Source organism: Erinaceus europaeus, chromosome 15 (assembly GCF_950295315.1).
Source record: "Erinaceus europaeus chromosome 15, mEriEur2.1, whole genome shotgun sequence".
Taxonomy (NCBI): Eukaryota; Metazoa; Chordata; class Mammalia; order Eulipotyphla; family Erinaceidae; genus Erinaceus; species Erinaceus europaeus.
In genome coordinates, this window is record NC_080176.1 from 18,991,249 (window position 1) to 19,003,404 (window position 12,156).

At 50.3% G+C, this 12,156-nt stretch overlaps 1 protein-coding gene across 2 annotated transcripts in view; it reads left to right on the forward strand.

The window, feature by feature from the left end:
* The window catches only part of ITGAL (integrin subunit alpha L), a 52,752-nt gene extending 46,660 nt beyond the window's left edge, over window positions 1-6,092 (forward strand). For both annotated transcript variants that reach the window (XM_060173040.1, XM_060173041.1), the window contains 6 exons: window positions 254-367; window positions 537-593; window positions 691-789; window positions 2,249-2,344; window positions 2,764-2,874; window positions 4,459-6,092. In XM_060173040.1, coding sequence (XP_060029023.1) covers window positions 254-367; window positions 537-593; window positions 691-789; window positions 2,249-2,344; window positions 2,764-2,874; window positions 4,459-4,626 — 645 coding nt within the window. In that variant the 3' untranslated portion in view covers window positions 4,627-6,092. The remainder of the gene's footprint in view (window positions 1-253; window positions 368-536; window positions 594-690; window positions 790-2,248; window positions 2,345-2,763; window positions 2,875-4,458) is intronic.
* Window positions 6,093-12,156: the final 6,064 nt, after the last annotated feature.

A 12,156-nucleotide genomic window follows, 5' to 3' on the forward strand; every position in this document is an offset into this window, starting at 1 on the left:
CCATCCTGCCTGGAAGCTGAGGCAGAGCAATGCGGTGGTGCTGGTACATGTTGGCCCAGCCAGTACCTGGCAGAATATGGAAGGTTCCAGAAGGCAGAGAAACACCTGCCACCTGTACAGTGAGATTCGAAGAGTGGGTGGGACCGGGCGAGCAGGGCCTTGTCCTCGTTCACTGCCTGACCAAAGGCCTCAGCCTGTGGGGAGCCGCAGGCACACAAGGACCCAGCACTCACTGGTCCGGGTCCTCTGCCAGGTGAGGATCCAGCCGTCTGTGTTTGACTACCATGTGCCCACCCTGGAGGCTGTGATTGGGGTCCCAGGGCCTTATATCGGGGGACCGGTCACAAGCAAGTGGAGCATGCAGATGGTAAGTGGGGGAGGGGAGGAGCTCCTGAAGGGAGACAGGTGTTGGGGGAGGCCTGGAGGGTTGAAAAGCCTGCCCTGGAATGGAGCAGGGCTACCTGGTGTCCCCAGGGGAGGAGCCAGTGTCCCATCACCTCCGTCACCTCTGGGCCACCTCACCTCTTGATTCCTAGGAGCCCCCGGTCACCTGCCATGAGGAGAATCTGGAGAGGCTGCCAAGTACAGACGAGGTTCGAGGGCTGAGGAGTTGGAGGGGGCACACAGGGCAGTGAGCTACATACCGGCCCCTCTGACTCCCAGCTCTGTCCTCCCCTCCTCCCCCCTCAGCCCTGCTCGCCTGGAGCCCGGTTCCGCTGCCCATTCACTTTCCAGCAGGAGCTCCATGTGCAAGTGTTGGGGACGGTGGAGCTGGCCAAGGAGATAGAGGTGGATGCTGGGAGGGATTGCAGGGGGCTTCCCTCCAGAGAGTTTCTCTGCTTTTTCTCTTTCTTTCTTTCTTTCTTTCTTCCTTTTTATTTGATAAGACAGAGAAATTAAGAGAGAAGGGGGAGATAGAGAGGGAGAGAAAGAGACACTTGCAGACATGCTTCATCACTCAAGAAACGTACCCCCTACAGGTGGGGAGCAGGGGCTCGAACCCCCCCAGGTCTTTGTATGTATCCTTGCGCATAGTATTATGTGTGCTTAACCACACTGGGTGTGCCACTGCCCGACCCCCCTCACCTTTCTTTCTTAAAAAGATTATTGTAGGGGGTCGGGCGGTAGCGCAGTGGGTTAAGCACATGTGGCGCAAAGCGCAAGGACTGGCGGAAGGATCCTGGTTCGAGCCCCTGACTCCCCACCTGCAGGGGAGTCGCTTCACAGGCGGTGAAGCAGGTCTGCAAGTGTCTATCTTTCTCTCCCCCTCTCTGTCTTCCCCTCCTCTCTCCATTTCTCTCGGTCCTATCCAACAACGAACGACAAGGGGAAAAAAATGGCCTCCAGGAGCAGTGGATTCACTGTGCAGGCACTGAGGCCTAGCAATAACCCTGGAGGCAAAAAAAAAAAAAAGATTATTGTATTATTAGTTTTGTTGTTGTTGAAGATCCATTCACTTATTAATGAGAACTAGAGGACCAGAGCATCCCTCTGCACGTGAGATGGACTCGGGATCTCATGCTAGAGAGTCCAACCCTTTAGCCACTGCACCACCTCTCAGATCACTTATTATTTCAATCATATTCAATCAAGGCTGCTGGGAGCTAGCTCACCTGGTAGAGCGCACACTGTACCATGCCCAAGGACTTGGATGCAGGCCGCTGGCATATGGGAGGACCTTATATAGCACTATGACTGGTGGAGCAGTGCTGTGGTGTCTCTCCTTCTCTCTCTCCCTCTCCCTCTCTCTGTCTGAAATTGAAAATGCAGGGGTGGTGGGGGGGAGAGTGTTTGGAGCAGTGGAACAAGGGAGGGACAAGCCTGGTGCCAAAGATAAAGAAATTGTAAGGGAAGGAGTTTCTCTTTTTTTCAATATTTTATTCAGTCTGGGCAGGGGAAGAGGAACCAGAGCATCACTCTGACACATGGGAGGCTGGGGATCGAACTCAGGACCTCATGTTTGAGAGTCCAGTACTTAATCTACTGTGTCACCTCCCAGCCGACTCATCTATTTTGATGAAAACTTCCCTGTGTTCACACAGTTGCAGGTGACAACAGGTTTCATTGGATCATGGTTTGGCTGCAGTTTGCCTGCCTTTATGAGAAATATCCTTCTGTCAGCAGGGGGAATGTTCCAGAAGGGAACTCCCAGGCTGTTCTCTCCTGCCTCTTCCCACCAAGCTGAGGGGAAGAGTCAGTGGAGCCTTGGGCCTTGTAGTTAGCCTGACGCCCTCCCGTCCTCCCACAGGCCTCCTCCATGTTCAGCCTCTGCAGCTCCATTGCCGTCACCTTCAATAGCACCAGGCATTTCTACCTCTATGGCAGCAACGCCTCCTTGGCCCAGGTACCCCCTTCCTCCCAACAGACACAGGGTGCTGAGGAACCGCAGGGCAGAGCCAGGGCAGTTGCCTACAGCCAGAGCCGCCAACCCTGGCCAGCAGCTGAGAGGTGGCAGCTCCACAGTGGGTCCCCATCCCCGGGGAAAGGGTGAGGGGAGGGTGCTCTAGGCAGCTGGGAGGCGGGTGGCAGGGCAGGCTGGGCTGGACGTACACATTCTGGAAGGCTCTACGCCATCGCTCATGCAGCAAATAGAAACCGTCTAAGGGGTTAAGGTAGCTGCAGCACCGTCAGAGGGGCTGCTGGGGGGCGGGGGTACACTGGACAGAGCGGGTGTGTGCTCCAGTCCCATGGAGAAGCGCAGCCCTGGGTGGAAGCTGGCCTCACAGGAGTTGCTGACAAAGGCCCTTCGCTCTGCCCACCCAGGTCATCACGAAGGTGGACGTCGTGTACGAAAAGGAGATGCTCTATCTCTATGTGCTGAGCAGCTTCGGGGGGCTGCTGCTACTGCTGCTGATCTTCGCGGGGCTCTACAAGGTGGGAGCTTGGGGGGGCAGGGAGACAGCCAGGTTGGGGGGTGGAGGAAAGCAAGCCCAGGCAGCAGCCCCTTCCTACAGACCAGGCTGCTGAGAAGACCCCCAGCACCCAGAGAACCAAGGCAAGATGCCCAGGGGAGGAGGAAGAGGAGAAGGAGGGAAGAGAGGAGGAGGAGAAAGGGGGGAGAAAGAGGGAGAGGAAGAACTGGGAGGGCTTTTCCATGTGTAGAGTCAGAGCCTTGAGCATTTATGACTTCACCATTCCTGGACTGATTTCTTTTCTTTTCTCTTTATTTATTTATTTATTTTAAAAGATTTATTTATTCCCTTTTGTTGCCCTTGTTGTTTTGTTGTTGTCGTTATTGATGTCGTCGTTGTTGGATAGGACAGAGAGAAATGGAGAGAGATGAGGAAGACAGAGAGGGGGAGATAAAGGTAGGCCCCTGCAGACCTGCTTCACCGCCTGTGAAGTGACTCCCCTGCAGGTGGGGAGCTGGGGCCTCGAACTGGGATCCTTCTGCTGGTCCTTGCCTTCGCACCACGTGCGCTTAACCTGTTGTGCTACCACCCGACTCCTCTTTTCTCTTTTAAGATTTATTAATGAGAGAGAGATTGGCCGGGTGGTGACACACCTGGTTGAGCTCACATGTTATAATGCACAAGAACCCAGGTTCAAATCCCCAGCCCCACCTGCGGGGAAAAAGCTTTGCAAGTGGTGAAGCTGTGCTGCAGGTGTCTCTCTGTCTCTCTCCCTCTGTCATCTCTTTTCCCCTCTATTTCTGGCTGTCTCTATCCAATAAATAAAGATAACTTTAAAAAAATTTTTAAAAGAGGGAGTTGGGCGGTAGCACAGCGGGTTAAGCGCAGGTGGCACAAAGCGCAAGGAGCAGCATAAGGATCCTGTTCGAACCCCTGGCTCAGCTCCTCACCTGCAGGAGGGTCGCTTCACAAGCAGTGAGGCAGGTCTGCAGGTGTCTATCTTTCTCTCCCCCTCTCTGGCTTCCCCTCCTCTGTCCATTTCTCTCTGTCCTATCCAACAACAACAACAACAATAATAACTACAACAATAAAACAAGGGAAACAAAGGGAATAAATAAATAAATAAGTTTTTTTTAATTTTAAAAAGAGGTGTATTGCACCAAAGTCAAAGACTCTGGAGTGAGGGTGGGGGAGTACAGGTCCAAAAAGGATGACAGAGGACCTAGTGGGGGTTGTATTGTTATGTGGAAAACTGAGAAATGTTATGCATGTACAAACTATTGTATTTACTGTCAAATGTAAAACATTAATCCCCCAATAAAGAAAATAAAAAGAAAGGGAGGACGAGATAGGAAGAGAAATAGAGACTCCACAACTTTGCTCTGTCACTTGGGAAGCTTCCCTTGTACATGGTGCTCCCATGTGGTTTCTGGATTCTTGAACCCAGGTCCTCTCACATGGTAGAGTGTGTCCTTTACGGGGTGAGCATTCTCCCTCCCACCCACCACCCACCCCATGGCTCCTTAACATAAAGAGTGCCTCCATGTCATTCCAGGCCAGTGGGCCGGTCATGCTCCACGGCCTCTCACTGTGTGTCTTCCCCCAGGTCGGCTTCTTCAAACGGGGCCTGAAAGAGAAGATGGAGGCTGACGAAACTGCCCTGAATGGGGTTCCTGGAGGGGAGCCTGGGCAACCAGAGCAGCAGGCACCCCAGGAAGAGGCTGAGAAGCTTCTCCCTGAGGAGACACCCCAGAAAAAGGACAGTGAAGCCTGAGGCCAGGCCTGCACACAGGGACTAAACATCTCCACTGCGTGAACTCAGGCTAGTGACTGCCTGCCCTAGGCCTGTTTCCCCATCTAGAACATGGAACTACTGCCTGGTCAGGACCTGCTGAGAGACAGGCCAGGAAGGCCACAGAGGGAACCTTGTCACCAAATGGTCTTTATGTCTACCAGCCTCACTAAGCTTCCTCCCCCTGGGGAGAAAATGTGTGATCTCGGGCCTACCAGATAGCTCACCTGGGTAGTGCGCTGCTGTGGCATGTGCATGACCCAGTTTGGAGGCTGGGCCCTATTGCACTGAGGAAGCTTTGGTACTGTGGTCTCTTCTCTCTTTTCCTGTCATCTGTCTGCCTATCTATCTATCCATCTATCTAAAATGTCAGTCCAAAGTGGTAAAGCTCCAAAATTGACAAGAAAAAAAAAAATCTAATGTACATTTGGGAAAACTGCAGAGTCTCAGGACCTCAAGACACCCCTGGCCTTCACCCACCTGCCTTTAGGTGTCCAGGGATGGGGGGGAGGGTTCAGACTCCCAGAACCTGCCCTGCTCTCTGTCCCCTGCAAACTCAACTCGAGTCACTACTGAAGACAAAATCCCTTACTGAGATTCCATAAGCTGCGGTGCTAAGTGGCCCTTCCAGCATCCTCCTCACTGAGCCCTGGTTACACCAGCCCTGCTTCTTCCTGTCTCCTTCCTGAGGGCAGTATCCGCCTCTGCTCTGCAGGTACTGGTGGTGACAGCAACTCACCAGTCAGTGCCCATCCTCATGGCACAGGTCAGACTTAGTCCATCCCTGTCAGATGATCAACTTAGTATCAGATAGAAGGGGAGCACTTCTGCCTGTCGCATTCACCTCGGGAGCCTTGCCGACAGAAGAGCCAGACGTGGTTCTGGTGGGTGCTCTCTCAGTGGAGAGACAGTCTGTAGAGACCCACCCTTCAAGGCTTAGTCTTCCTTGCCTGGTAACCCCCAGGGCACACTCACTGGCAGGACCGTGTCTGAGATCCAGCCCCCCGGTGCCATGAACCATCCCTGCTTCTTGTTTATCCAGTAAATGTAAATTCCAGTCAGTTCCATGACACTTTTGTGCCAGTGCAACCTGCCAGCCCCGCTCAACTGAATAGGTGTTTTTCTCTTGGCCCAGTTGCCAGGCGTGACCCCCCCACCCCATGCCTTTCCCCCGTGACCCTTGGAGTATGACCTGCACCTGACATTGAGGGTTCACTCAAGAGGACCAAGTGAGCAAAACTCACAGGGGTCATGCTAAGAGGAGAGTCTCTTGCAGCCCCCTGCTCTCTCAGAATCAATGACTGTCCAGAGACAGCTCATCTGGTGAGGTATTATCGGAAGGGCCCGAGGTTCCCAGGTCGATCCCAACAACTGCTTGTCCTGTAATGGGACTCTGCCTGTCTCTCCCTTTTTGTCTCATGTGAAACTTGCTATTGTATGTAATAAATTAAATCTGGAAGAAAAAAAAAACTTTGATGGGGCAGAGGGTGGGATGTCTGGGAAGGTAGCTCAGCAGTAAAACATGTAGGTCATGTGCGTGAGGATGTGGGTTTGATTCCCTGCACCACATGGGAGCAGAAAGGAATGGGCTACAGATGGTGGATGGGTGCTTTGTACACTCCCTCTGTGTCTAATTCTTTTCTGATCAGAGCATTGCTCAGCTCTGGCTAATGGGTATGCTAGGGATTGAGCCCAGAACCTTCTGGAGCCTCAGGTGTGAAAGTCTTTCTATATAACCACTATGCCGTCTCCCCAACCCCCTTGAATTCTTGGGTGTTTTGTCTGTTTTGTTTTTACCAGAGCACTGCTCAGCTCTGGCTTACGGTGGTTGGGGGATTGAATCTGGGACTTTGGAGTCTCAGGCATGAAAGTCTTTTTGCGTAACTATTATGTTACCTACCCCCTCTAATTTTTGTTTATAAAAGCTGTTTATGGGGATCGGGCAGTAGCACAGTGGGTTAAGCGCATGTGGCACAAAGCACAAGGACCAGCGTAAGCATCCTGGTTCGAGCCCCCAGCTCCCCACCTGCAGGGGAGTCGCTTCACAGGCAGTGAAGCAGGTCTGCAGGTGTATATCTTTCTCTCCCCCTCTTTGTCTTCCCCTCCTTTCTCTATTTCTCTCTATCCTATCCGACAATGAACAACATCAACAATAACAATAATAACCACGACAAGACTACAACAACAAGGGCAACAAAGGGGGGAAAGATGGCCTCTAGGAGCAGTGGATTCATAGTGCAGGCACTGAGCCCCAGCAATAACCCTGGAGGCAAAAAAAAAAAAGTTATTTATGTGGCCCAGGAGGTGGCACAGTGGAGAAAGCACTGGACTCTCAAGCATGAGGTCCTGAGTTCAATCCCCAGCAACACATGTACCAGACTGATTTCTCTCTTTCAATCTTTCTCATTAATAAATAAATATAATAAAAAGGGGGAGTCTTGATCTTTAAAAATTAAATAAATAAAAGCTATTTGTTGGGTTGCATAATGGTTATGCAGACTCTCACTCCTGAGGCTCCAAAATCCCAGGTTCAACCCCTAGCACCACCATCTGCCAGAAATAAGCAGTGCTGTAGCAATAAACAAACAAATAAATAAGTAAATACAAAGTTGGGTCTGAGATATGGCTCAGTGGTTGACTATATGTATAAAGTCCTTGGTTTGATCTTCTACAATGCATTTAAAATATATAGATAAATAAATGGGGAGGGCAGTGACAGTGGCTAAAGTGCTACATTTAAAAGTCTGAGGAATTATCCTCTGGTTCTCTCTTTTTCTTCCTTCCCCGTTACTAAATAGAAATTAAAGCAGAGTCTGGCGGTAGCACAGCGGATTAAGCGCACGTGGAGTAGCTTGGCGAGAAATTAAAGCAATGATTAGAGAGAGGGTTCAGACCCTCAGCCCTGCTTACCCAACACCCACCACCACCACCAAGGGACAGAGGGGCTTGGCACTGCTGCCCTCTTGTGGTCAGCCTGAGAGCCTGTTGAGTAAGTTCAGGCCAGCTCAGTGACCTTGGACTTGGCACCCTTCTGCCATCACAAGGCCCAGAGGGTCTTTCAAGGCCTGTCATCTTTCCAACCCCACTCTCCCTCTTCTAGTCCATTCCACAAAGAATCCTGGGATAAAGTAGTGAGACCCACGTTCCCAAAGACAGAGAGAGAGAAAAAAACTGTGGGTTTTTTTTTAAGCATTTATTTATTGATTAATGAGAAAGGAGGAGAGAGAGAAAGAACCAGACATCACTCTGGTACATGTGTTGCTGGGGATTGAACTCGGGACCTCATGGTTGAGAATCCAATGCTTTATTCACTGTGCCACCTCCCAGACCACACGAGAAACTGTTTTTAACTGTCGGGATTATTCTAGTGCGTGGAATGATCTCTAGGTTTCATAAAGCGTAAGTCGGGGTCTAGTCGTTCTCTCGGTCATCCTTGAGTGCCTTGTGTCTGGTCTGCTCTGTGCACCAAGATCACAGGTGCTCGCCCTCGGAAGCTCCATTTCAGTGGAAAAACAGTTAAGACATGGGGGTGGGGGCAGGGAAGTAGCTCACTTGGATAATGTGCTGCTTTGCCATATGTATAACCCAGCTTTCAGTGCAGCCCCCACCACACTGGAGGAAGCTTCTGTGATGGTGTTTCATTCCTTCTCTATTCCTCTGTGTCTCTTTTTCTCTGAAAAAGTCAGCCTGGAGTAGTGAAGCCCCCAGTGATGCACCCCCCAAAAAAGAGGGGGTCAGGCGGTAGCTCAGTGGGTTAAGCGCAAGGACCGGCAGCAGAAAGATCCCGGTTCGAGCTCCCGGCTCCCCACCTGCAGGGGAGTCGCTTCACAGGCGGTGAAGCAGGTCTGCAGGTGTCTGTCTTTCTCTCCCCCTCTCTGTCTTCCCCTCCTCTCTCCATTTCTCTCTGTCCTATCCAACAATGACATCATCAGTAAGAACAACAATAGGGGGTCGGGCGGTGGCGCAGTGGGTTAAGCGCATGTGGCGCAAAGCGCAGGGACCGGCGTAAAGATCCCGGTTCGAGCCCCCTGCTCCCCTTCTTCTAGCGTTTGCCCTTCTTCCGTAGCCAGTCAACAGCGTCAGGTTGAGCCTGATGTAAAGTTTCAAGACCTCCTTTGAATCTGGAGAGGTGGCAGTTGTTGACTATGTGGGTCATAGTCTATCTGTAGCCGCAGGGGCAGTTCGGGTCATCTCTGGCTCCCCAGCGATGGAACATAGCGGCGCACTGGCCATGGCCTGTTCGATAGCGATTGAGGGCCCAATCATAACGTGCTAGGTCAAAGCTGGGTTGACGCTTGCAGGGGTCTGTGATGAGGTGTTTGTTCTTTACCTCAGCTGACTGCCAACTCTGTTTCCAAGAGTCTGGAACAGAGAAGTTCAGTGTAGGCGTAGGGGACCAGATTGGGTGACGAGACGTCAAGCGTTGGACAGGGTGGGCGAAGATATCCGCATATATTGGCAGGTCCGGTCGAGCGTAGACGTGGGAAATGAACTTAGATGATGCCGCATCCCGACGAATATCTGGCGGGGCGATGTTGCTAAGAACTGGCAGCCATGGAACCGGGGTGGAACGGATGGTTCCAGAAATGATCCTCATGGAGGAATATAATTTGGAATCGACCAAGTGGACATGGGGGCTACGGAACCATACTGGGGCACAGTATTCTGCAGTGGAATAGCATAATGCCAGAGATGATGATCGAAGTGTGGAAGCCCTCGCGCCCCATGAAGAGCTGGCCAGTCTTGCAATGATGTTATTCCTCGCGCCCACCTTTGCTGCAGTTTTTATGAGATGTTCGTGAAATGACAGGGTGCGATCGAGAGTAACGCCAAGATAGACTGGCTGAGCTTCATGCCGGATTCTCGTATCATCAAGCTGCACATTAAGCTCACGCGAGGCCGAGGCATGGTGTAGATGGAAAACAGATGATACCGTTTTTGCAGTGCTAGGGATTAGTCGCCATTTTTTACAGTAATCAGATATCAGAGACATGTCTTTCGTGAGTGTTTCCTCGAGGGTGTCGAACTTTGATGCCTGAGTTGCACAGCAGATGTCATCGGCGTAGATGAACTGCCTTGAAGAAGTTTCTGGGAGGTCATTGATGTCAATATTAAATAGCGTAGGAGCCAGAACAGAGCCCTGGGGGAGGCCACTTGAGACAAGTCTCCATCTGCTAGACTTGTCACCCAGATGCACCCGGAATCTTCTGTTTTGGAGAAGAAACGATATAGTGTTGGCCACCCATGGAGGCAGGCATCTTGAGATCTTGACTAGGAGACCACAGTGCCAGACCGTGTCATAGGCTGCTGTGAGATCAACAAAGGCAGCACCTGTCTTTAAATTCTTCTGGAATCCATTTTCAATGTAAGTTGAGAGAGCCATGGCTTGTTCGCAGGTAGATCTTCCTGGGCGGAAACCAGCTTGGGCGGGTGATAGGAATTTCTCTGTAAGAAGAGAAAATAGAAGCAGCTTCTCAAGGAGTTTGTAACACACGGAGAGGAGAGAAATTGGTCTATAGCTGGCGGCCAGTGTTGGGTCTTTCTTTGGTTTCAAAACTGCTATTATCTTCGCATGACGCCAAATTTTGGGCATAGATTCAGATTCCAAGATGTGGGACAGGAATGAAGTGAGCCACTTCTTTGCTGTGGGGCCCAAGTTAAGAATGAGTTCTGGGGTGATGTTATCATAGCCAGCAGCCGTTCCCGGTTTAACCCTCTTCAAAGCGTCTTCCAGTTCAGACAGTGTAAAGGGAGAGAGTTTTGGAGATGGACAAGATAAACGGAAGTGGGATGACCACTCATGGGAAATTTCTCTTTTCCAGACTGGGTCGATCTTAGCACGTCTAACTTGAGTTAAGTGACTGGCCACTGAGTTTGGAGATACGGGAGGATGGGAGATGGGAGAGGGCTGGCTACTGGCACCCAGACTATGAAGAAGCTTCCAGGCCTTCCTACTTGAGTGGGTGAAGTTCAGACTTTCCGTGAGTTGTTGCCAGCAGGCTTGGTGTGCTGCATCCAGGGAGGCAATGAGTTGGTCAGCCACATCTGGGTCGCCCGACTCATCATACTGCTTTAGTAGTTGCTCGCATTCAGCATCAAGACAAGGCGTATAGTTAGCACGTCTCTCACGAGGAATAGCTTGGGAAGCTGCTTTGAAGATGGCTTGGCGGAAGCGCCTGTAGGAATCTTCAGAGGGGATAGAGTTAATTGGAATTGCAGGGGAGTCGCTTCACAGGCAGTGAAGCAGGTCTGCAGGTGTCTATCTTTCTCTCCCCCTCTCTGTCTTCCCCTCCTCTCTCCATTTCTCTCTGTCCTATCCAACAATGAACAACATCAACAATGGCAATAATAATAACCACAACGAGGCTACAACAACAAGGGCAACAAAAAGGGGGAAAAAATGGCCTCCAGGGGAGTCGGGCTGTAGTGCAGCGGATTAAGCGCAGGTGGCGCAAAGCACAAGGACCAGCATAAGGATCCCGGTTCGAACCCCGGCTCCCCACCTGCAGGGGAGTCGCTTCACAGGCGGTGAAGCAGATCTGCAGGTGTCTATCTTTCTCTCCTCCTCTCTGTCTTCCCCTCCTCTCTCCATTTCTCTCTGTCCTATCCAACAACGACAACAACAATAATAACTACAACAATAAAACAACAAGGGCAACAAAAGTGAATAAATAAAATTTAAAAAATAAAATAAAATAAAATGGCCTCCAGGAGCGGTGGATTCATGGTGCAGGGACCGAGCCCAGCAATAACCCTGGAGGGAAAAAAAAAAAAAAGAGAGAAAGAACAACAATAAAAAAAAACAAGGGCAACAAAAGGGAATAAATAAATAAATATATTTAATAAAAAAGAACTATAAAATTAATAGTTAATTCTCAATCCCCAGCACTACCAGAAGCCAGAGCTGAGCAGTGCTCTGGTCTCTTTCTATGTGTATGTTTGTGTCTCTCTCACTCTCTCATTAAAATACAATAAATAAAAATATTTGGGGCAAAAAGTTAGTTCTATGGTCTGGGGAGACAGCATAAAGGTTTTTCAAAAAGACTCTCATCTCCTGAGGCTCTGAGATTCCAGGTTCAAGCCCCAGTACCACCAGAAGCCAGAACTGAGGAGTACTTAGGTTAAAAAAAATAAATTATACAATAAGGGCAACAAAAGGGAATAAATAAATAAAATAAATATTTTTTAAAAAAAATTAAATAAATAAATTATATAAAAATAAATTTCGGAGGTGGGCGATAGCACAGCAGGTTAAGCACAGGTGGCACAAAGCACAAGGACCAGCATAATGATCCCTGTGTAAAGATCCCAGTTCGAGCCCTCGGCTCCCCACCTGCGGTGGGGTCACTTCACAACTAGTGAAGCAGGTCTGCAGGTGTCTTATCTTTCTCTCCCCTTGTCTTCCCCTCCTCTCTTGATTTCTCTGTCCTATCCAACAACAACAACAGAACTAACAATAATAATAACAACAATGAGAAACAAGGGCAACAAAAGGCGGAAAATAGCCTCTAG